The 25679-nt window shown below is 37.8% G+C and overlaps 1 protein-coding gene across 2 annotated transcripts in view; it reads right to left on the reverse strand.

Annotated features, from left to right (window-relative positions):
• Positions 1–942: 942 nt before the first annotated feature.
• Positions 943–25679, reverse strand: part of LOC124132783 (pituitary homeobox x-like) — a 66444-nt gene continuing 41707 nt past the window's right edge. Inside the window, exons 1-3 of one of the 2 annotated variants that reach the window (XM_046496908.2) lie at positions 14192–14810; positions 10163–10365; positions 943–2850 (exon numbers count right to left, since the gene is read on the reverse strand). In XM_046496908.2, the coding sequence (XP_046352864.1) occupies positions 2308–2850; positions 10163–10365; positions 14192–14411 (966 nt within the window). In that variant the 5' untranslated portion in view covers positions 14412–14810 and the 3' untranslated portion in view covers positions 943–2307. Of the gene's footprint in view, positions 2851–10162; positions 10366–14191; positions 14811–25679 lie in introns of those variants that run through there. The other variant, XM_046496909.2, reaches the window with a different exon arrangement.

Consider the following 25679-nt stretch of genomic DNA (forward strand, 5'->3'; position numbering starts at 1 on the left):
GCCTTGAAAAAACGAGAGTAATCTATTTCGTGTAAGATTTGTAATAGACTGATCCTTTAAAAGACCACAAGTCGAGTAAAATGGGACGGATTTGTCCCGAAATGGAAACACACTGTCTGCTAATCTTTTCACAGGTTCTTCTGAAAGTGGCTTAACCAGGGTCATTTTAAACGGAATACACAGTCGATGTTTTAAGTGGTGTCCACGGGACATGGAAGATTGACAGAAACTGACAAATGTATATTGCTGTCGATATACACACGACGGGGTGCACCAGAGGGAGCAGCTCAGTGTGTGATGTCGGGGTGTAGATTTGTTTGGCTCGTGTATATTGCGGGCTGGAAATTGACAACATGACTTAAATGCAACTTCATGAGCTATACGACCCAGACTTTATCATGCTCAAACTTATAAACCACATTTCACATCTGATGAAATATTAATAACGTCATGTTTCTTAGTAATGAAAGTTAGATGATGTTTGTTAATCTCTCGAAATGGAAAAGTATTATACCCAAAACAAAATCTGATACATTTCCGAGGAATCTGTCACCTTCCACCACGCATCCATCGGAATAGAGTTGTACAAATAAACTATAATGTACCAGATACAACTTTGAACTGCGTTCAACTTTCATCCATCAATCCACCTTTGCATGTTTCGTGAACCATCAGTTAGAGCTAGTGCATTGGGTCAAAATTAGATTAATCAGGTATTGGACCACTTGACCAGATCGTTTCCACAATTAACGAAACCATTAACGAAAAGGTAACGATTAGGCATTGTGTAGACATCTCCAATTAGCATGTCCCCATCATCAGCAACATTACATACGTATTCTAACCGAAGTTCGATGCCAATGTTCAAATGGGTTCCATGTCTGGCTAGGTAATCATACAATCACCCTTTACAAGTAACTAAAAGACAACATAGAGAAAAAGTCGGTTATAATCATAATTTATTCAACATTTCTTTCTAAGAAACAGTCATCTACTTTATTCATACTGATATTTTTGTATTTTGGACTTCGTACTGTACACATAAAAACATCATTGTTGTAATTATTCATGATAAAAATGGACAATGACCTTCACATAGCACTCTTACTGACCACTACGGACTCTGGGTCCGCTTTACTATACTCCTCTATATAATGGTCAAATCAATATATTGAATGGCTAATTCGTTAATCGATTATCCCCATTTAATGCCAGCATCAGGCTTTGATTTGCCTGCCACGTGACTTAAGGGCTAGTGGTTAGCTGGAGGTAATGTTGACCGTGACTGATTTCATTGCGCATAACTGAAAATTACAAGGAAATCTACGGACGTAGTTGTACATTTCATGAGATTCGTGTTATTGTTACCCTTGAAATGAAACAATATGACTGATATGTGCAACGATATGTCATCGATAACTCAGAAATGGACATTTCAATCGTGTTTGATTTGTGCTTTAATCTCGACTTCGATACTTAGGGAGCTGTGTCAGAGGAGACATGTGTCAGAGACTGAAGAAATCTACAAGGAGATGAACTACAGATTTGGCACGCGGTGGCTCTACAGAGAATACAATATATGTCAAAACTATTACGGAAGCTACTGAAAACAGGTATATATAGAAGGTCGTTTAGAAGTTGCTGCTATTCACGGAAGGACGTAGTAATGAGTCAGTGAGAGGCTACCATAGACTTGTCCGACATGTGGGGAGGCCTATAGGACCCGATTCGTTCCCACGCTCCGTTGGGAGGAGTAGCACATCAAAGTCAAAGTTTACATGGAAAGTAATGTCATTTTCCTTTTTATGCATAGTGCAGCGTTGCACTGGCAATATATTCTGGCCCTGCTACTGGCCTGACACTGGTCAGTGGTCAGATGTCCGGTTCTGAGCCTTCTAGCACTGCGTACAATACGTTGGCCGTCACAGCCGGCATTTGTCCGTTCTTCCGTCGGTTGACGTGGGCCCAGATAGCGTTTGCTGTCTGTACCAATCCCTGACTCAGGCGGGATCGGTTTTTGGACGTCGTGGAGAATGACATGACGGATGAACTCACGATATATCAAATTACAGAAACACTCACACAAACACATATACATACAAGTCTTGCCACGAGGTCCTCGCCTCACCACATAATCCCTGATTTGTGAATTTCACCTCGCCCTGGCACGTATTTCAAATACTTATGCCACGGGTTCCGCTGCTGCCCTCAGCTTTAAAACGATTCGTCGCTTTTGGCAGTAAGGTCCATGAGAACAGAGACTCTCAGTTCTCATCAAGTGTAACCCAGCTAGTAGAAGGCCCATCTTCAGACGCTACCCCCATTGCCTACAGTGGCGTACTGGCATGCTGATAGTGTTGGTTGTCTGCTGGCCATCGGGCCGTAGGGAAACGTCGCATGCTGTTTGGCCTTGAGTCGCAGAGCGGCAATACTATTCGAGCATTGGTCCCTGTTGATATAGTAGGGTGGGGCTGGCGGTGCGTAGGGGCAGGGAGTAGAGGGTGAGTTCATGTTTCCCGGAACGCTCGACACACCGGCCACCATTGATGAGTTTATACTGTTGATGTTATTCGGTGAAGTCGTGAACCCCAACGGTTGAGTAGAAACGACGGAAGACAAGTGTGGGTTCACGGGACTGTTCATGTTCATGTTCAACCCCCAGGGAAACGTCTTTGACCCCAGGGGCGAGGGGACCTTCGTGGCCCAGTTGTTATATGAATACCCTGTATACAACCCGTCATCAAACGGCGGCTGCATCAGCCCTGTAAATTGTGTTCCGAACCCGTTCTTGAAAGTGTCCATATTGCGTTCTCGCTTTCTCCATTTGGCTCTTCGGTTCTTGAACCAAACCTGCAAACAAGAGATGAATATATAATATCACACGCAAAATAAACACATTCTACCAAATAAGGTGACATATATTTCCCATTTTACGTCGGATTAAACATCACCTCCAAGAACGTTATAACAACTCGTGTTAAAATCCAATTGTCTCATTCCCAGAAATACGATACATTCCTTATCTGAATGACAAATGGTAAGAAAATAATATGAATAATACAACTGACGAGATCAGCCTCAAAGGGGACTGTTAATTAGATATCTAAAAAGATAACTTCTTATGTACATGCTTACACGTGTTTACTTGAAAAAAATGTATCGAAAGTTTTCAAAAGTAAATCTCTTTGCTCAGAATTAAGGTATTTTTAAGGGGTACATTACGGCGACGGGTGTTACATTTCCATCGAGTGGTGCTCGTATATATAATTCACGAAGATGCACATCCTAATCAAACAGATTGAGTTTCGTGAGGTCAAAAAGTTTCCTTTTCCAAGGCTGCATAAAATTAACTGTTTCTTGTACTGTGTGTTCACTGGTTGTAATGTTGGCAGCATTCAACTTAAAACTGAAATAGTTTCCTGCAACCGATTTAAGGTTCTTAATCGTGTGAAATATTTCAAGTACTAGGAGCCCAAGTCATGCAAATAGCAAAGCAATAAGAAAGCGGACAAGCTGGAACTTTATTTAAATTAAATTTAAAATGCTTGGAGAAACATTCGCGAACAACTGGGAATAAAGAAATAGGTCATTGTTGTATGACAATTAAATCTAAATTTCATAAAAAGAGACGAGATGGATGTAACTCACGATATATGGCAAAACAGTAATATTAATTTTCTCGACTGGATAATATTTCATGTGTGGATTCACTACGTCAGATCTAAAAGCTATTATAGTCACATCTGATTTATTCATAAATAATATTAGGGAAACTATGTTCCATGTTATGCAGTGATTTTCGATATATATTGACGTATACCCACACAGAGGGTGTTGATGAGGGAGCCGCCTCACAAATCCGCCATAAATTATGTACAATTGCGCCCAAAACGATTAACAATTATAAACAGCTGTGTTTATTCGTTTCAGTATCGATATTGTCTTTATATAGTGGGCACAGGTGAAAGAGATTAAAACATTGAAAATAGTCCCCATATAGCTGATGTTACAAGCGTTTACAGCATTACCGTGAAATACCTGTGTTGTTCAAATGATTTTATTGATTTAATACTTTCTATATCCCAATTCAATTTTACGAAATATTTCGACGCACTGTTTCTCAAAGTCTAAATATCGCACGATAGTTTATCGTTATTTAAGAACGACATACCAAAGCCTACATGGCAGTTTAGGCGAGTTTCAAACTTCTAATTGGCTATTTTTAATGTAATTTCATTACCAAGAAGGCCCATATGTTATAGTGCCATGTTCAGATTTCAAAACAATAACTAAATGACCACATCTTAGTAATTGAAGGCGGCATTTTAAGGGTAAAAGCAATAAACAGACACGCTTTGGAAGCGTTACCGATAAGCCTTATCGCAGCCATCTTGGCGCCACAAAACCAATTAATTTTCTTCGATTTTCCTCTCGAAACTTCAAAGATTCGAGGATGTGGAGGAAATGGATAGATAAATATTTCATTACAGTTATTCAGTTGACAACACTTCTCAAAATGAATAGTACTTAACGCCTTGGGTTGTTGTTTGTGACCAATATGACTCGGGGAAATCGTTTATGCTGCATTAAGACTAATTAAGTTGTTGGTTAATAGTTTTATTAATATTTGTATTTGGTAACACTGACACGACAGGAATTAAATTCTAATTATAAAGTATCACTTGATAAACAATTCCATTAGTGAAATAAATCAAGATGGGATTTCAAGATTTGTATTGTACGGAACGAGTCAGTCGTAATTAATAACGATTGTGAAAACGCGTTTACGGAAATTGACAAAATATAATCTTTACAGTGTACAATTATTCCCATTTAACCTTTTGTTGGTGTAACTTTTACATTTCTACTTCTATATAAGAAGGCTCTATAATTGCTTTGAAACATTAATTACAGAGTTCATGTTTTAAAATCAATGTTGTTCCATCTAGAATTCACACATTCCCTCTTACACGTTCAATGCAATATTACCTCACAGATTACATGTCCTATTTTGTAGTCAGAAAACGTTTTCCCAAATTAAAAAACTGCAGAAGTGTATCCTCTGTTATAGTTAATCCAATACAAAGCTCATTAATATCAGATTTAAAAAATAATAATATTAAAGCGAATGATTGCTTAACTTTAAAATGTTTATAAAGATGGAAGTTCCAAGGTTGAATATGGAATGGTAGCGGCCCATACTAAGCACATTTGTCAGGGCCTGCTTGGTTTCAACCACTTGAGACATCCATCGACGCGCAATGTTCTGTCATGAGGAAAATTATGACACGACGAATTTAAGAAAAATGTGTACCCCGTTATCGGGGCAGAGTTTCCCATTTTGAAAACAACCCATCCTTATTCATAAAATGCTGATATTGTAATACTAATAACATCCAAAGAAATAAACTTATTATTAAGTACCCTTCGAAATTACACCCCTCCCCAATCACACACCTGCATAACACGTTGTAAACCATACCGTGTAATTGATTGTTAAAAGGTGCTTTTGGGTATGTTAAGTTTCCTTTAGACGAAAACAATATCATAAAAAAACTAAATGACTTGATGAACTCGAAATGAATACCTCTTGTTATACGACACTGCTAATTCCTCTATTATGAGAGGTAACTGAATCGAAACGGCATGTAGTGATTGCTTGTGTGCAGTCGTTTTCGCACTGAATCATAAATTGTAAAACACCTTTTAATAAAATCGGGGCTATTGTGATGTAGAGCTACCATGTTGAGCGATCGTCGTTATGCTTAATGTTTCTCTAGTAAACATCTCAATCGAAAATGACACTATTGCCCGAATATCCGCTGATGCAGCTAAACAGTATATATACCTGCAATTATGTACGCCATGTTGATGCAAAACACTGTAAGTGACAGAATACTAGTTTTCGACTATATTTTCAAATCGTTGGTTTGGTATAGATGTGTTGACCCTAAAACTTCTTTAGAAGAGTGAGAATGCCAATAACTTGTGAAAAATTTCAACTGAAAACAGTGCACTACCAAATCCTTGAGTTGTTTAAGGGCAAGACATCTCAAACGATATTTGTATATAGATTGAAGTGTGACTTACACATGCTACTTTTCATATTGCATAAACCACATTCCCATTCTTCGTCTGTGCCAAAATCTATGTAAACCTGCGCCGTTCGCGTCTACTGTGAAATTCCAATCAGGGCTATTGGCAAGTACAGAACTATTTCTTACTAATTCACATCATTAGAGGGAAGGGGAGCGCACCAAACCTCCACACAACGTGTTTGACACATGGAGTCAATCATTGAGATGTACATAGTTATATATAACCCGTCTGTGCCAGCATTCATCGCTGGGTCATAACAAAGCTAGTTCACCCTATATTTTGCTAATAGGACATTAATGCTATTTATTCAGTCCTGAGAGAAGTAGTTCTAGATACAAATCTGAAAGTATTTCGTTCAAGTTCGTCATACGTCGGGGAAAATCGGCACATCTGACGAAGCGAATGGAACACGATTTTCGCTTGATTTAATCTGCATCTAAAAGCAGGATTTCACCAAATTAATATGTTTACACTAGAAGGGGAAAACGGGCCAGGGTTTCCACTAATTTCGGGGCAATTTGAACCTTGCAATCGCCTTCCCGTGGTTCTTGAAGATAGAGGGTTTGACTCCCTTTCGGTTTTGGGTGTTAAAGGGGAAGGAGCGTAACACAGGGTCCTTGGATACGTCATGTATAATGGCGTTAAAACCTGATATAGTGTAACGTTATAGGAAAAGTTTTTAAATTCTTCCAAGGAAATTAAAGAAGTGGACACGAGAGACAGGAATCTGAGTGAAGGGTTTTTATCTACGTATTGCATACCATGACTAAACGTTAACGCACTGTTTATGGGACACTACATTAGAATTCTGGGGGTGAGATGAGAGGATAGACTATAGGTAGATTAATCAAATTGGCATCCACGATCGCGGGTAGCGAGGAACACTGGCCGAGGGGAGCGGTAGATTTAATTAGATACATCGCTTTGCTCGTCACACAGCGAACAAACGGCTATCGCTCTTGTAATTTTCGGTGTAAACAAAAACGAAATACGCCACCCCTTATGTTCACGAGAAGTGGTGGACGGCGATGGCGAGACTTCGGCGTTAGGTCCACACATTGCACGAGACTGCACATTTCACCAAAGCGCGTGTGGGAAATAGACACGTTTTGGCCACTTCTCTTAACACAGTTGATCGCAATTCCGCTAGCCTTATTTGCCTGAGTAAAGTAACGTAGTTAAGCCAACCCGATGTACGATGGAGCACCCGACAGCGTCGACCGTCCACCAAACTGTTGATAGGAATGTGAGAGTACTCGCGAGGAATCAGCAAACTTTCTGTCTATGTCTCCAACAATCTCGCTCATCCCCTTAATGCTCCCATACGAGGGGCACGCAATCCCATTGCTCGCTTGCGGATCAGCTTACAAAACCAATAAATTTAGGTAAATGAGTTTCTCATAAATCAACATCATAACCAGATTGCTCTCATACATGACTCAATTTTTTCAAACATAATTAATACCCATGCATAGATTACGACGGGCTCAAATAAAATGACGCTCGGTTTAATATTTTGCACCAAAGCCAATTAATTTTTGTTAATAACCAAATTGAAATTCTGTTTTAATATTTAAAAGTGGTGTTACTTACAAATGGACTCGATATATTTGCATGCCCGTCCGGAATTCCACGTTCGGGGGGATTTCAACAAACCGCGACGGCTGGATCTGATTACTGAATAATATTTGCTTTTCTGGTTTTTCGCAGACTCCTTTTACGAAACATTAACAGCTACTTTGCAAACCTTGTAAATAAACTTTGAAACGCTAACTTCGACTAACCACCTATGCCTCTGCCATCCCCCAACGATGATCACCACCGGATATTATTTATTTTTCTGGCCTTAAACAGTTTATTTCTCTGTTAGACCAACACGCGTTGGATCGTAAAGAAAACAAGTCCATTACTAGAGCAAAGAGCAATTGATTTTGCTTGCAAACTTAGGCCTATGCGCCGAAACACATGTATTTGATTGTAAAAATATCAATACACTCACTATCATAGATCGCAGTGTTTTCCCTCCAACAACATAGCCAGCAATAAGCTAATAGACATCCTGAGAATAATAGTTGTTGATTCAATTTCAGTGAAAAACGAAACGGGCGTTGTGGGCCTTCAATTTGTAAACTACAGATATCAATGAGGAAACACTGGTTTGATTTATTAGTTATACTGCAATTAAGTCTCTGAGTGTACAAATAAATGTATTTCCTGTTATCGAGTTGATCCTTCTTTAAAATACATCTGGTTTCTTAAAATGTATAAATATATGAATGTGTGTTATCAGCCGTTTATAATTCATTCCTCCGACCCCCCTCGGCCATCCAAGCCCAGTCTATCTCACACGCCCAAACAGTGTACACATTATACATCTGTATCTTAGCAATACACATTATATATCTCTATTACAACAATACCCATGATATATCTGTATTATAACAATACACATATATCTGTATTATAACAATACACATATATCTCTATTACAACAATACCCATGATATATCTGTATTATAACAATACACATTATATATCTGTATTATAACAATACACATATATCTGTATTATAACAATACACATTATATAACTGTATCATAACAGTACACCTTATATATCTGTATCATAACATTACATTATATAACTGTTTAATAACAATGACTAAGTGCCTTCAAGCCTGACAAGCTATCTACTTAAATTTATTACATCATACATTTATTAAAAATATTTTGATATTTACCTCTAATTATTACGGACAAAAATGTGTTTCGATATCTACGTTGATATTGCAATATTATCTACGTTGATATTGTATTAGTAAGTATAACTATTGCATTTGGCGTTGGATGATAAGCACTTATTGTTGGACATAAATCTTTATTCCAACCGTGTTCATTCATTCAAATTTGTAATTGGGGTATTAAAACCTTAACGCAATGAATATACCAAATCATATTATAATAATGTGGCAACCCCTGGCTATCGGTTAAAATCAAATATATTCATATACTCATTAACAACTCAGATTTCAGTTTTAGAATACCTGGGTAGATATTAGCATTCTCCGTAATATACCTGCATATTCAACTAAATCCTTTTGTTGAACGATTACATTCAATGCATGGTTTAATATATGATATATCAGTTCTATTTCTTTCTAACAAAGCATGAAATTGAAAGTTATCTGTAACACATTCGGATTTTAATTATTTCGATATCAAATTTTGCTCGAATCGCCTTTCATAGTCTACAGTGTCAAACGTGATCATCATGGTGGCAGCATGTGGTCAGTTATGAGTAACAAAAACTGGAATCGCAAACCCAATATGAAAATTATATTTGTTGCATCCTATTATTGCGTTGTGAAATAAATTTGAAAATATATCTATTTTTTTCTCACATGAACAAGATACACGAACATACATTGTTTACCCTAAAAAAATTGTGATGATATTATACTTTCCAATGCTTTGTGATAGATTACATGGGAAAATATTGATATATTAAGATATATAAATATGCTTTGTCGTGGACATGTTAATAATGAAATTCAAGACGATACACCGCCCTTTCACAACACCTTTGACTAATGAACACAGTTAATGGATTGTTTATCACGCTAAAGCTCATGTGCACACAAACAAGTATACTATAGACAATTCTAGCTATATCGACATATTTGAACCCTAAAACATACTAGTTTTGGGAATAAATACATATGCGGATTATCGTTTTATGAATCAAATGTGTATCAATTTACAGACTTATAATCAAGTCCTTTCAATAATCCTACATAAATTGTGTTCCATTTTTGAATTGTGATACAAACGTCAACAGACACCCTAGTCCCCTTGCCGCAGTACCAAGTAAATGTGTTTTTAAACTGATATTAACAATATTCTAGTTTTTCCATTACATGAAATGTATCAAATAAGTACATTAGAACAATGTTACTTGTAAATATCATTAGCGACATTATATCATTTCCGCTTTCATAATTCATTTTTTTCTTTATTCGTTAACATCCCCAAAGTAGCAAATGTGACAATAGATCAGAACCTACCCTAACTCGGGCTTCAGTTAGATTTGTCCATGCTGCGATTTCCTCCCTCGTCGCCATGTCGGGGTATCGGTTCCTGGCAAACGTTGCCTCCAGTTCCTGCAGTTGCTGACTAGTGAAATGAGTACGTTGCCGACGTTGTCTTTTTTTCTTTGCGCTCTCCTCGGAACTGTCCTCGACTTTGGACTTACTTGCATCGTTGGAATCTGATAAATAAATATATATTATAGCAAACATATATCATTGTACATCTAGAAATGTGATGTACGGCATTTGGCCATGTAATGTATAATATATCGAATCTGTGAAATGAAATGTTCGGACAAGGATGTGCAGCATCCTTTCACATATATCCATTGTGAAACACACTGCTCATGGACGCTGTTTTCCAAATCGGTAATATTTATTCACGTAATTAATAGTTTGCGAACAAACACAAAGATACTTTGAGTACCGAGGGCAGGTTAGTGAAGCTATTATGTCAATAACTCTCAAACTTTCTCATAACAGTTCCAGAAAACAGTTGTGGTTGTTTTTTGTGTGTAATGTGTCGACCTATTTGAATATACACATGAATAGATTCCTTATGGTGTTATGAATATACGAGAGAAGGGTGGATATATACTTGTATGTAATATATCTCATTCTGAAACTTTATCCATTCCATTTTGATTCATATTTCAGTATAATGTATTGATCTGGTTCAAATGGATTTAAAATATCTATAAAATATGAAGCTGTAAAGTTGTAAAAAATGACAAAGTATATAACCTCACACATGATTGAATATTTTGTAATTTGATTACTAAATCATGTTTACAAGTTCCGTGGAATGAGTTGATGGTGTGATTGAGAAGCCTTTTTGAATAAATATGGACTCGTTGTAATTATTAATGCATTGTACATGAATGTGCTTGATGCCACATTCCCAAAACAAATATTTATTTTGAAAACTAAATTATCTTACCGATAAACTTAAACACGAAAATCAATGAGTTAATTGTTCTCTTTTCATTTAACACAGCTTGTCAGCATTAGCACACAGTGCCATTTTGTTGCGAAATCGATAAGTAATAATTTACTCATGTCAATAAAGGAACCATAAGTTCAAAACAGATGTCAGTAATATTTTACTTATCGACCTGAGCATTGATCCCTTGAAAACCACCCATTATTTTATATATTTCAAAGGGACATATTGTTTTAATGCTCATTGTAAACAGGACATTAATTGAAATATATTAATATCCAATATATTAATTACAACTTCCATGACAGCTACAACGATAATGTGTCAACAGATTTACGTTGTAGTCGGGATCCTATTATCTAGCCATATACACTAAAACAGTAACACGTTAACTTATTGCTCGTAGAGATTAAATTTTCAATGTGCAATAATTCACTCAACCGGAGTTTATTATACGTCTTCAATAAGATATCGTTCTTTGAGATTTGAAATTGACTCGATAAATAAAAGATGAAACGACATGGCCTGCCAAACTTTCAAAGTCAGTTTATGAATGATTTTCACGAAGGTCAGCGAAGTCACGGAAGAAACATTGAGGCTGTTTATTTTGTAGTTGATATATCAAGGCAGCGGTTGCGGAGAGCGCGCGTGTTTACAGGAAACAGCAATCCAGGATTACAAGACGTCCCAAATCCGTATTGTCTCAAACGCTGGTACTGTGCCTGAATGTCTAAAATGAGACGGAATTGGATATCATTCTGTAGATGAGCCTACACGTAATAACGATAGAACGAAACCCGAGAGACGTGAACGCTACTCTAGCCTTCCTTCTTCCCATCGGACCAAACAAGCCGCCATAGCAAGGTCGAAGGGGGCCTCTGCGTGGTAAATAAATATCTGAAGCCAATTTTCATGCTGCAATTGAAGCTAATTAGAGCTTGAACAAGTTTTCCTAGACTTAGTGACTGAGATAATGTGCCCCTGGCCTGAACATCGTACTCAATTGTGTGTAAGGTGGCGATTATTTGTTTTTCACTCCAAGCCGTTAAGGGAAAGGTAAAATATGAATATTTATGTATTGTTGAGACGAACAATGATATTATAATACCCAAACCGTCAAAATTATTTCACGTCACGATTGGAACGTATATTTTAAATAATAAAAATTTTACTTTTCGGTATGTATTTTTAGATTCGAATTCTTACATATGCGAAGAAACTTTGTCGAAAACATCTGAATAGAACGTCGAAAACATCCCAACAGAATGTCGAAAACATCTCAGAAGAATGTAGGCACCCCTGGCATGAGCAAAAGTGTATAGAATGTCTTCACCAAATAATAAATTTCAATTTGGTTTAGTTTAGCTAAGGAAACAATAGTTTGATATTTTATTTATACACTATGTCAACTTTAATTGCTATCTTACGTGTGTAAACTATATAAATGACAACAGTTGTCGAATCTGTTTGTTAGTAAAGTTGTGGTGTTATGATTTTATAGCTGTTATATGTTTCTGTTTAGTTTATGAGGATATGTTATCAGAATATGTTGCAAACCGTGACTGGGGTTTACTTATCATTTAGGTGTATAAACATATAAAGAACGGAGCATGGAAAATCACTCCACATACCCCTGCACTGTTCCTCATCACCATAAACACCACGTGGCACCACTTATGTTGGGAGTACTTTATATGCACTAATTAATATTAGGTACTTAGAGCATCGCATTATAAATGTTATATTAAGTTACATGTTGCTGCAGATGATAAGATTTATCTTGGGGAAAACAAAAAGAACTTGAACATGTATGTTTCCACTAATCACGCTGCCACAGGAATATCAAAGTTTTCCATATATACTTTATAGTTATTAGAATATTAACCATCAATATTCATCACATATAAATACGAGGCAGTGACGATATGGGTATTAAAAGAGAAGGTTTATATTACAAACAAGAGTTATTACACAGAGTTTATAAAACATTCTAATTTAATTACAAGTCAATTTTCATGCATATGTTAAGTAGCGTATGTAATGGTTTTCTTAGCGCGTTTAATATGAACCTAATAGAGGATACAAGTTCAATTAGCTTGGCGTATCATTCAGTTAGAATGGCAAAAGGCATGTATGGAATGTTTATTACCGTGAAAACATTGCTCGATGCAATTCAACGTTGATTATAAGCAATATTTAACAGACATTTGTCCTGCGTACTACGTTTAATTAGTTTTCTTGGCGTCAAAATATTGAAATAGTGTGTTTGAGACAGTGCGGAAAGGAAATACTCCAGACTATTTAGTGCAAACCGTACCCATCCGACCCTTAGGCATTATGATGTGCTTACATTAACAGGAATTAATTCCACGGTGCCAATAATATCTTGTTCTGTAAGTGCTTGAATAACGGTGACGAACCCAAGAGTAATTTCAGTTGAACTTATCAAGCGCGATGGTATCTTCTATCTGTATGAAAGGAATCAAGGTAAATTGTCACAACTGCCCATCGTGTATATTTTGATTGCAACTGACATGACACTGACATAAAAACGACGAAGATTCTTCAAGACGGTCTAATAGGTTAACACCGAACGCAAACGTGCTGAGGGGAAATTGACATGAATTGACCTGTGCCGAATTGACGAGTGAATTGACAAGGGGAGATCGATAGAAGTAACGTCAGCGTTGGGGAACATCACTGTTAAGTGCATCATGGATGCGATACGAGTAGGTTGTTTATATCGCGAAGTTGCTGAAATGCACACCGGCTCCCTCGTGCCGGGAGATGGCGTTACTTGTTTCATATGATACAACACGCCCGTGTAATAAACATCAAACGTAGCAAAATACAACATTTTTGTAAAAATCTATCGCGGTCGATGTCCGACGCTACACATCTCCTTGCCTTACCCCTCTCGCGGAATACAATGACAACAATTTATTCGCATAGCCTGCACGTTGTCACTCGTATTTGGCACTAGATTAGATAGCAGTGAGGTATATGATAGTAATATACACATGTAAATGTGTCGGGCGGTATTTCCGTACCGTCGACCCTACCTGATTTCTCTGAAGAAGCGTCTGTAGATGTGACAGTACTGATTGAAGCATGACTCGAACATTGTCCTGATCCAGACAGTGGTAACTCACTGGTCACTCCACTGCCACTGCCCCCGGAACTTTCCGTTAAATGATGCATGGTCATTCCACTATTCTGTCCTGTAGGTTCGCAGCCGGCCACTAGTTCGTCCAAACAGAGGGAATCATTTAACGAGTCCATCTATCCTGTAAAAGTCTGTCCACGACCGCTGATATAGGCGGTCAGGGTTAAGAGTGTCCGATGCGCTGTGTATCCGCTGGGCTTGTTCACTGTGAATGAGAGAGGGTGGGTCCACCGCTGATAGACTTGTACACCTCAGCTAGTCTCTACACAAACTATCACTAGAATACTCCCAAGGGTCTCGACAACCAACAACCGTTAACTTATCGACGGTCCTTCCGAAGTGATATTCACCGTCGCTGTGGCCATTGACAAAATGCAACACAGGCCTGTGTCTCCGTCGGATACATGTAAATACTCATATGCATAAGACCAAGGCGGTTTTACTGGGCCGTGTGTTTGTTAGAGGCTTAAAAAGCTGTAGGGGCGCATCAATCACAAGAGTCCGGGACGAAAAGCGAGCATGGCTATTTGAGCATGCCTGGCGCGTGACGTCACAGCAAACACCGAGTTCTCTCGAGGCGGCCTGCGCTACGATAGGTCGAAAGCAGTCAGAGGCGCTACAGCCCGACTTCTACCTGTCATTGTAGTTGTGAGATTTGCATGCTCTAGCTCGTGGTCCTACGATAATTAGATCACGAATAGGGGCCGCTTCTTCTTCATAATCTATCTATTTTGCGGATGAAAGCTGCCCCATGGCCAATCAGATGGAGGAAAAAAGACGCAGTTTTCCCACCAATACAGCGTTTGAGTATCAGTGATCGGGAAGAGAGCTTCTGTTCACTTTGCACAATTAGGCGTAAAAACACTGAAAAGAACTTGGTAAAATCCAATTCTAAGCGTAATAGTGTTAGTGGAAATTCCACCACATGGATTAGACGTTTTAAATGTTGGAAATTAACGAAAACACCAAGGAGAAAAACAGCATGAGTCTGTCATTGTTTCAAAGAATGTGTCACTTCTGTAACCATATGAAATAGTACTGGGAGCATGGTTTCATTTTTTGTCCTCAGCTTCAATGTGTGTGTGTGTGTGTGTGTGTGTGTGTGTGTGTGTGTGTGAGTGAATGTAGTGAGTTAATATCCGTGTGACACTTTTTGTACACGTTTCATGTAAGTAATTACTGATATTAATCTTGTTATATTTCCCCGTCTATGCTTTAATTTTCACCACAAAGGGTTAACATTATACGAATACCACGAAGCGCAAAGTTACAGGTTAATGTTTGCAAAGAAACAGTATAACCCTCAAGAATTAAAGCGTTTACTATTTCACCATATAACGGTCGTCGGTTAACAGTTGATGATCGGGCACCCCTTTAACTATAAGATAAATGGGAAGGCAGTGTATGAACCTTGTTATTTTGCAATGAATTAGAAAAATACTTAATTTCACAACGATTTCATTTTCCAATTGCATTCCCAAAACGGTTTTACTTTTCTTGTGAAAATAGTCATGTTTCATAGCCTTTAAACGCCACGGAGAACACTTTAATTAATATAAAAGGGTCGTTGATGCAGGGTCCAAATTCGTTCCACACACTGCCATTTAATTTTTTCATTTCTGTGAGCAATATTTTCAGATATATTCGCGGACAAACCGATTACTTTTTTTTTGCTCAAGAGACACCCGGCTCCTCAGTCCGCCAACAGCTAAAGGGAGGTAATAACGACTACTCGCCATCGATTAGGTCGCGCGTGCAGTAGTACATAGCAATCAATCAACGATGGAGTGACTGGACAAGAGCTGTGTTACTAAAACATTGTTTGAAATAACTTCAGGGCATAGATCGAACTAACTGTAGAGGCCCTTATAATTGAAACAATAACAACAGAAGGAATTGTATGCCACTTGACCGTAGATAGGTATGGTCAGTCCCCGCGGGATGTCTACCCTCAATTTTAATCCGATTTTCCTAGACGGGCTAATTGCACTTGCGAACTGTCCAGTAGCGCAGGGGTGTCTAAGGTGGCTTTTAGCATCGTTTATCTACATTAATATGTTACAATCAAGAGGTATATATCGCTAACCTGACAAGGACCGTGGCCAGATTGCAATAGAAGGGTGATTGTTGTTCTTAACAACTCGAGGAGGAGACAAGAAGCGTCGTTTTAGATAGATAATGGCGAGGAATATCATCAGACCAGATAATTGAGCCAGCTACTGATGATTTGTTGTGTCAACTAGCCCTATAATCCGATTGTTGTGATAAAAGCTACAATGGTTTCCTAACAAGTTTTTGTCAGGGTTGGAACCTATAAAAATATTTAGCTTGCAGTACCTGTATGTCCACGAACGAGTAGGTTATACAATGGCTTTCTAAACGGATTGGTTGATTCTTACAACCATAAAACCGCAATACAATTTTACATCACGCGAAAAAACACATATTCGTCATACGCATTTGAACTTAAAAACATAAATGAGAAAACTTAGTGTTACATGTAGTTGCATAGACTTCATAATGTTAAAACATTATGCATAAAATAAGCGATCAGAACGTTGAGGTTGAAACATTACGTTTACACAGTGTGTCCCCAGTTTCGTTCAAACCGAATGCATTGGTCAGTGCCCTGATGGCTCCCTTGGGAACAAACATGGACGCTCCAGAGCTATGAGAGCCATCTGGTGGCGTTCGGTACAACTAGCTTCGTACAAGGATGATGAGCGCACATTAAAATACCTTGTCTATTTCTCCAGCACTTTCTGTACGCAAATGGGGTTTGAGACAGCTATTGGCGCAAATTAAAAAGTTTGTAGTACGGTTCTATTAGCTGGGGCTTACCCTTGTCTGACCACGGGGGAGGGAGAGGAAGGGAGACATGATAATAAAGTCGAAACGGCAGCGCAAGGATTAGTGATGCCCAACACTGTGGGCATAACACTGAAAAATGATTTCAATATCAAATAATAAAGTGCCACCCCGGTCGCTCTGGAAATAACGTCTGCGTAAGTACGAATTTATAAAATCATTACAATGCGTAATGACGCTCAAATGAGCGCGTAGATCCTCCTGACTTGACAGGCTGGGGACTCGGGGGACCTGCCGATTCTCTCTGTTTGGAGAACAAATTTAAGATGCATAATCCCCCTCAAATGAAATGCCTCTAAATTCCTCAATTCCAACTTTTGTCCAAAAGTACTGGTGATTCATCAAAGGGTCCGCGAAGTTCGATTAGAGGCTGACAAGCGACTAGGAAACAAATGGGACGAGGGGGATGGGGGATTTGGGAGGGATGAACGCGCCACAGCCTGGGAGAGATCCTAACACACCAGGATGAAAAATCTGATTTTAACCAAACCTAGTTATCTCAGCTGGTATCGGGCATTCGCGACCTTTTGGTGACTTTTTCTATGACTATGAAACTGATAGTACAGTATTTGGCAGCCGTCGCTCCGATCCCTGAACAATTCGTAGTGTGAGACTGCAGGTTAAGGTTAAACCTTTTTTTTTGTCAGTGTTGCATTTTCAGATATTCTGACCAAACAAATCCTCAATTCAACTTTGAAAACAATACATAGAAAGGTTTCTGTTTCATTCCAACGAACTCTTCTGTGGATGGGTTTTTGGATTGTTCAAGTATTCAACAAGCAAACGCACTGAAAACAGAACTATTATCATATTTTGTTTAAGAACCTTTACTTGAAATAATACTTGATTGGATAAAATCATTCTGGGTTCAGATGTGTCATCAACGAACACACCATGTTCATGACACGGAGATTTTAACCCCACCTCCCCATTTAAATTAGAATCTTCGCGCTAGTATTTTCACCGCTGAAAACCCAGTAATCAAAGGGTGTTTGAGATGAGATAAAACGTTATTGCAAAAGACAAGAACGCATATAGATACATATTAACGAATGCCGATAACAAAAAAGATACACCTGAAAATACAATAAATAAAGATTTTTCAGACATACAACAGTAGAGGTTAAAATTGTTTAAAAGTTATATGTTAACGGGGACCAAAGAGGTCATTGTCCTTTCAGATTTAATAGTTAGGAAGAGTTTTAAAGTTTTTCGTTTGTTATACCCAACTGCATATCCAGCAAGAACGCAATAGCAAGACACGGTATTCAGATCTCAAGAGTGAATGTGAGCAGATATATGTGCCATACATTGTACACTTAATATGCCTTGAAAGTCTTCTACGATAAACGTGACCAGTCGGCATTGCCCTGTCTACGTGGGTAGTTTCACAATTACGCCATGATCCAAATTTTCATTGAAATCACACACAGTATACATTGCAAATGCTCTGACATGCATAATCAGATTCTGAACGCAGCAACATTGAGAGGCATTGTATCATCAATTTTTTTTCTCTCATTTAAGACTTCAGAAATTGTTCAAACAAATGTCCAAACGTTATTTTGAAAATCCCTTTAAAATTTCATATTCAGACTCCATTACCTAAGGTTTAAGGTATAACAGTCTTCGATTTACATTGTTTGTGTCAAATCTTGTTCATAGATATTTCATACATTCGTGTATCCATCTATACAAACAAACTTGAAGAAGCGTTATTCTGGCGATGACATGGCCAAAGGGAGACAACTCTTGATTGTTTACTTAATTCATCATGATTTATATTCGAAGCGGACCTTTCCAACGCACAGTGAAATTAATTGCAGGTTGGCCAGCCTCCATTGTCTGTGATACTATTGGAATATTGTGATTTATTTGGTAGACGTTTGAATTTATCTACCTTGTAATTGTCTCGTTAATGACATGTTCGCTTAATCATGTCAGCATCTGAGTCGTCCGAGTCGGGGGATCGACGGAGAAGAATAGCTGGACTTGTTTGGTGGACCGCACCCCTCGGGCAAGACTGGGGCAATATACATTAATACATAACCTCTGTCCATTTCAAATCGTGATGAAAACGACCAGAGAAGTGTCACTCAAATCAAAATCAAAACACCGTCTTCTGGATGGTGCAGCCATCTCCCCGTGGTGGCCACCACACGCCGACAAAGACGCCTCATTGTATTATTTACCCTTGAGCGCTGTTTGGTAGATAAATAGGCAACACGTTTCATAGTCGTTACTTACATTATGTATACAAAACATAGCAGGGAGATGTTGTTATAGCAATAATGACCGCGACGTTGGATTGCAATTAAATGGCTGATTAAAGGTGTTGGTGAAATTAAAGCTATAGACAGGATTATCTCAGCAGGCCGTGCGTGAAATATGCACCATGTTGTAGATTTCATATGGTAACGCATTGCACATGTGATCTTTAGATCGACGAATGGCCATTAAAAGGATTACACGGTTTCAGTACTTAATCACCGTGAAGGAACACCAGTCCGAAAGAAGGATTTGTGAACAAGAAGGTATAAGAAGTAATACTCCCCGGAAAGGAAGATGCTTTATTCTCGGAGGTCTGCCTACGTTGTGATGACCTTATCCATTTCAATACTGAAATGTTGAAACTAAATATTCTTTTCGATTTTCACGTATATATATACAACCGAGAGCAATTAAGAAGCGGTTTAAAAATGAATTATCCAACAAAACACATTTGAGACTTTGGTGATCCGAAAAGGCAAGTTACTCTGGATAGATCACTTGATTAACCACCAATTTCATGTCTGATATCGAGATCAGAAATAAAATCTAAACTTAGAACATGAAATGTTTTTGTACAGAAAACGCATTTGGAGATTGTAAAGGTCGTTGTCAATTTTCCAACAAAGATTTCTTTTCAGTCGATGGTTTCCCATTTAACAAGACTGTTTCAGGGAAACTGCGGATACCTGACACGACAATGAAACCGTGAAAGCTGGTGACGGATATCCATCTGTTGTCCATCAACGCTGTGTCACATTCAGAAGGAAAGACCATTTTGATGAACTCAAAGTGATATATTGTATAATAATTTCGACGCTACCCTTTGTACGCGTATTATACTGATAATACACCATAGCGAGCGGTATTGGTACCCCCACAATGGCCGTGGATCAGTGTTTTATTACTTCTATATTTGAAGTATCGATAAAAAGAAATCAATGAATATATCAAAGTCGACAAAAGATCAAAAGATTAATTTCTCTTTTCTGCAGGAGCAGTTAATTTATTTAAACTCACTTGAACACGGCTAGAGTAAATACTGTCTAATCTAATAGTCAACACTCGTTATCACTATGAAGTGGACTCGATGTCGACATTGAGTCATGTCATATTCCATTCCCTGTTGATTTTTATGCTTTCCTATAAGATGACGATTGATAGACACCTGTCAATCATATAAGGCGATCATCTGATCATGTCAGATCGGATTACGTGATTTCATTCGAGGGATTAGTAGAACTCGAGTATCGACATGTATTGAGGAGCACAATGAACTAAATCCGATTTGGTTGATGTAATGAGCAATGACAATACGGGCGTTGCTTGATCGCCCCACCCAGTTATGCGATTCATCAAAATTACATAATGAGAAACAGCGCGTGTTAGATAATTACTTGAAATACCCGTTTAGACAAACGAACAGTGATGCAAAACTCTTCAGTGAAACAACAGTTGCAGTCTGTGTGTGGAAAATGTTTTAATACCATTGAGGGATTTGAACATTAATAAAATAGTCCACCAAAAAGCAGGGAAAGCCAAACATATATCTTCCACTTGGAATCAACAGCCCCTATCACACTCAATAATTATCCCATACTATATATGTACATATACGTTTGGACATACTGAATGCTTCTATTGAATACAGCATCTATGTATTATGCAATCTATCGCATTGAAAGGATAACATATAGATACCACCAAGGTAGTAAGTTACGGCCAATCCTTTTCATATATACTCAGTAAAATAAGCCATTCGGTTGAGAAATGACCTATATCAATATAGGCTTGGTGGTGTCGTATGAGATATCGCTATGCAATTGTACCACACCTATGCGAATGCAGAATATTTCACACATATCCTTTCTTTATCTGGGGCGAGCATTGACAAAAACATTAACATTAACATGAGTTTTCAACATTTTCAAACAGTTTAAACTTATGTTAAGTGACATATATAACATTAAATTAGCAATAGAATACATATAGCTCTCACCACGTTGTATTCTAATTCACATCAAATAGGTATCTTTGAGTGGAGCGGTCCGAAGGACGTCACAATCAGGGCAACAAATGTATAAATGAAACAATGTCTTTGTTTGGAGCAATTCATCATGCATATACATGTAGCTGCAAATCTACATATTCAGCAGGTAGGAATCAACGAATAATAAGTCAGCGACCACAAAGAGGTCTTCATGTTGGTACAATGACTCTGTTACACCGATGATCATAGCGCTACGACTATCGTAAGTCTACCCTAAACTCCATGTATACGAGTTACGATTGTCTTGTTCTGAGATCGCTTTGTGAAAAAGGGCACATGCATATGATTTCTGATTTCTTGAAGCACATCACCATTGAGAACGAACATCGCACCAGTTACATGTATGTCAGGACGCACCCCCCCCCTCCCCCCCCCCCCCCCCCCCACACACACACACACACACTCCCCATCGTAATTGTGAGGTCCTATACTGATGTGAATACATGACACATTTTATGGATTGCAACTTTTTTTATTCCTTGTCACGAGCTACTTCTTGATCCGTCATATCAGGCGAATGCTTAGTAAGTGCAAAGAGTATAACAGAGTATAACATATATGAACTTTATGTACTTACACACACATATATATATCTGAAGAACTGTTGAACGGCGAAAGATCTGGATAAAGGAGTTTTGACAAGCACGTACATCTGGACTGTGGATCTTGTTTATTAATACCCATACACCTGATGAAATCACTTGTTTATTTATATATATATATATATATATATATATATATATATATATATATATATATATATATATATATATATATATATCACAGCATATACATATACATATACATAAACATATAACATAAGGTGGCATGGATGTACAAAGATACCAATATAGTGACAATACAATATACTGATGTGGACACAACTGATCTGTGGCTGTATATTGTTGGTATTATGGACCTGTTCGTTTACAGACACACTTTGAACATTCAAGTTTCTTGTTTTTCCTATAATCTATGCAAAATGTCATTGATTAATTGTTCCGTTTTAGCAAACTATTATACAACATGTAAAATATTTACTGAGGGATTTGCTCATGATGTAACGCCATACTTGTGTTACATTCATCATGGTTACCACTGCGCCGGTCGTCCACTACCGACCACTGAATACTGAATACTGAATACTCTTCCGTATTTACATGTGGAATAGAGTCAACTAACCATAGCACATTCCCGCAGAACATCAAAGATGAATACAGCCATAATCTTCTCTATAGATAGTTTACACTTGCTACTGCGTTTCCTATCTGTTTAATTATGTCACAATAATCAACAGACGAAAACATGTACAAGGCACTCATTGTATTCAACCTCAGTTCCTTCCTGTTTCTTTCGGATTATACAGTTATGCATTTTTACCCTGATATACAGTGCTGATGCGGAAACAGATCTTACAAATATAACACACATTGCAAGATACGTGTTTGAATGACTGAGGTTAAACACGGACGTCAAAAAGTTAATGAACGAAACTACATCCCCGCCACATACAAGGACACTGCAAAACAATTGGAAACGACCAAATAACAAAATATCAGCGAAAATTGAATAAATTCTAAAACTGTATGGCACCCGGTATCTTGAAAGGAGAAGATATAGAGTATACAGTTTTCTTTGAAAGCTGAAATTATAGTTCGCGTTAGGATAGATTTGAGGCGATGTATTGGTTTATCAACTGTGAAACTGTCATATCACTTCTATTTTATAACGCATGTTTATATTCATTCAACGTTTATTTCACGTCTCATTTCACTTTAGAGTAAGTACGACCACTCAACGCTTAACTTATACCAAAGGGTACCCCCCCTTATGCAATTTTGAAAGTGACGTTCTTGATGTCAACGTTGCGAGTAACAACATGAACTGTACAAAATATACTGTTGCATAACGTGTTTTGTGTCAAAATGTTCATGGACAAAGAGTAAAAATATGGTTTAGAATGGTTTGAATACACAAAGAACAATTGAACATTCTATTATAGCAATATTGTAGAATGCATGGAGTATCTAAGTTCAACTAGGGGATGTCTTTAGAAATTCCTTCATGCACTTCGCCGTGACAATGTATACGTATATATATCATAATTAAAGCGACAAAGCCCTTTTCATATTCATAAGAAATATCTGCCTACACAGTCAGTTGTACGATTCCGACTATATCATGAACATGTATTTATGAATAACTGTGAAATAGTGATGATACCAGTTGTTCGCGACAAGGTGATCATATCCTGCATCACCGGTGCCACCCGTCACTAACACATGCAAAGACAAGTAAACTGTTCACCTGAAAAAAAACGGATACATATGGTACAGGTCAAAAGAGGAATTGCATCGGACATCATTTTTGTCGCTGATGCGTCAAATTTGGACATATCCTCTACATGTCTACCATAAAACGTTTTGAAAGCATGCCGATGTCTTGAATGTCCCATACATACATTGTCACTTGTCTGTGCGTGTATTCGAATAGTATTGTCGGTTTATACTCTGCCATTGGCGGGAAAAGTGATTACCAGCATGTACAAAGACACAGGTGACGTGATACGTGCAGGCGTAGTTTCAGCGACCGCCTTATCATTGTGAATACTTATTGGGCGTATTACCACTTTAAGATAAAGTTTTCGCAATTTACACGGCAGTGACATCAGTCGTTATCGCTTCTGAAGAAAATACATTGTTTGTTATCGAACTAGATCAATTGTATATTGACATGTGGGTGGCTATATCATGTCATTGATATGGCTGTGTCAATATCATAGCAAATGCAAGGTGCACGCTATCAGAAACATTTGTAATACACATGCTAATATTGACACAGGATCTCGCTCAATTACACGGATCTTTGAACAAAATATTTTATGGATAATGTCGATAAAACCATAGTTCAGAAGCATTTTCGTTTTACTCTGAAAAGTTATATTACACTTGTATTTTGACTTGAAAACAAAGCCTTGTTTGATACACTACATATAAATGATTGGATCATTTGACATTATAGGTGAATGATTAATGATAGTTGAGGAGGGTTTAAACAGTTTAACGTTTCAACGACAGGTGTAACGATGTTTCAAAGATATGCAGTAAATTTGGGCAAAGAGACAGGTAAGCATTTTTTGGTTCTTTAAGGAAGCTGCTGACATCAGAACCACAAACGACGTACGTCACATATCCTAATCCAAAATGTCATCAATTTTTCTCTCAATCTATTCATTGTGGAAATATCCTTTCATGAATTGCACGGTAATAAACTGTATCCCCTCACTGTAAAAATGCCCGGGTTATCTAATTTGAAGGAACTTTAATCAATCACGACCACAAAACACTTCTTGCTATCATTGCCTGTATTTGACTCTAGGTCTATTTGACTTCCAGATTACCGAAAAGGGCCCTATTGATCTTGCAACTTAAACGTTTGAATCATTGCAAATGCAATCTGGATCTGTGGTGTGCAGGTGTATGGAGAGCTGGTAGTCGACACGTAATGGTTTTAATCGTGTTGTGAACTCTCCCTGTTTGGTGTAGTAGGCACACTTAGTACATGCATACACCATTTAAAAACACGTGGTATCTGCGGATTTACTTCGTTGTTATCCTGGAAAATCAGAATTTACGACTTTCTCTGAACCACAACGGCGATCGACGCACTTTCCGGCCTTTCGGCTATATCAGCGTTAAAGAAGAGAAGAAGACCCCAAAGTAGGGAAAGCAAATTAAGGAAATATAATTACAACATTAACAAAATTCGTTCTGATTCAAATCTTAAAGTGTTGCAGAATTTTTGATGTTGGTAGTCATTTTGATACAATTTCCTAATGATACATAGATAACCTTGTTTATTTACGTCGACAATAAAAAGTTCCTTGGGGACAAAATCTCATAAATTAGTCACGAAATACATAAACATGACAACCAGCATTCATTTTAAATTTCCGAACATTTAACGTAGAATATAATTAATTACTTGTTGTCAAGCTATCAAAAAAATGTCATGTTTTTTGACAGGTGAGACACTTAACCCATTGGCTTACGCATGATTCACAGTTTTCGTCCGGCGGTCGTATTCAGAACACAGCCATGACTACCTGCTAACAATGGAAATACCACAAGCTGGATTAAGGTTAAAAGTTACAACAGATATGTTCAGTTTATAATTTCTTTTATTGGAAAATGAATGT

This window comes from Haliotis rufescens, unplaced genomic scaffold (assembly GCF_023055435.1).
Source record: "Haliotis rufescens isolate VD_foot unplaced genomic scaffold, xgHalRufe1.0.p SCAF_11, whole genome shotgun sequence".
In the NCBI taxonomy this organism is placed as follows: domain Eukaryota; kingdom Metazoa; phylum Mollusca; class Gastropoda; order Lepetellida; family Haliotidae; genus Haliotis; species Haliotis rufescens.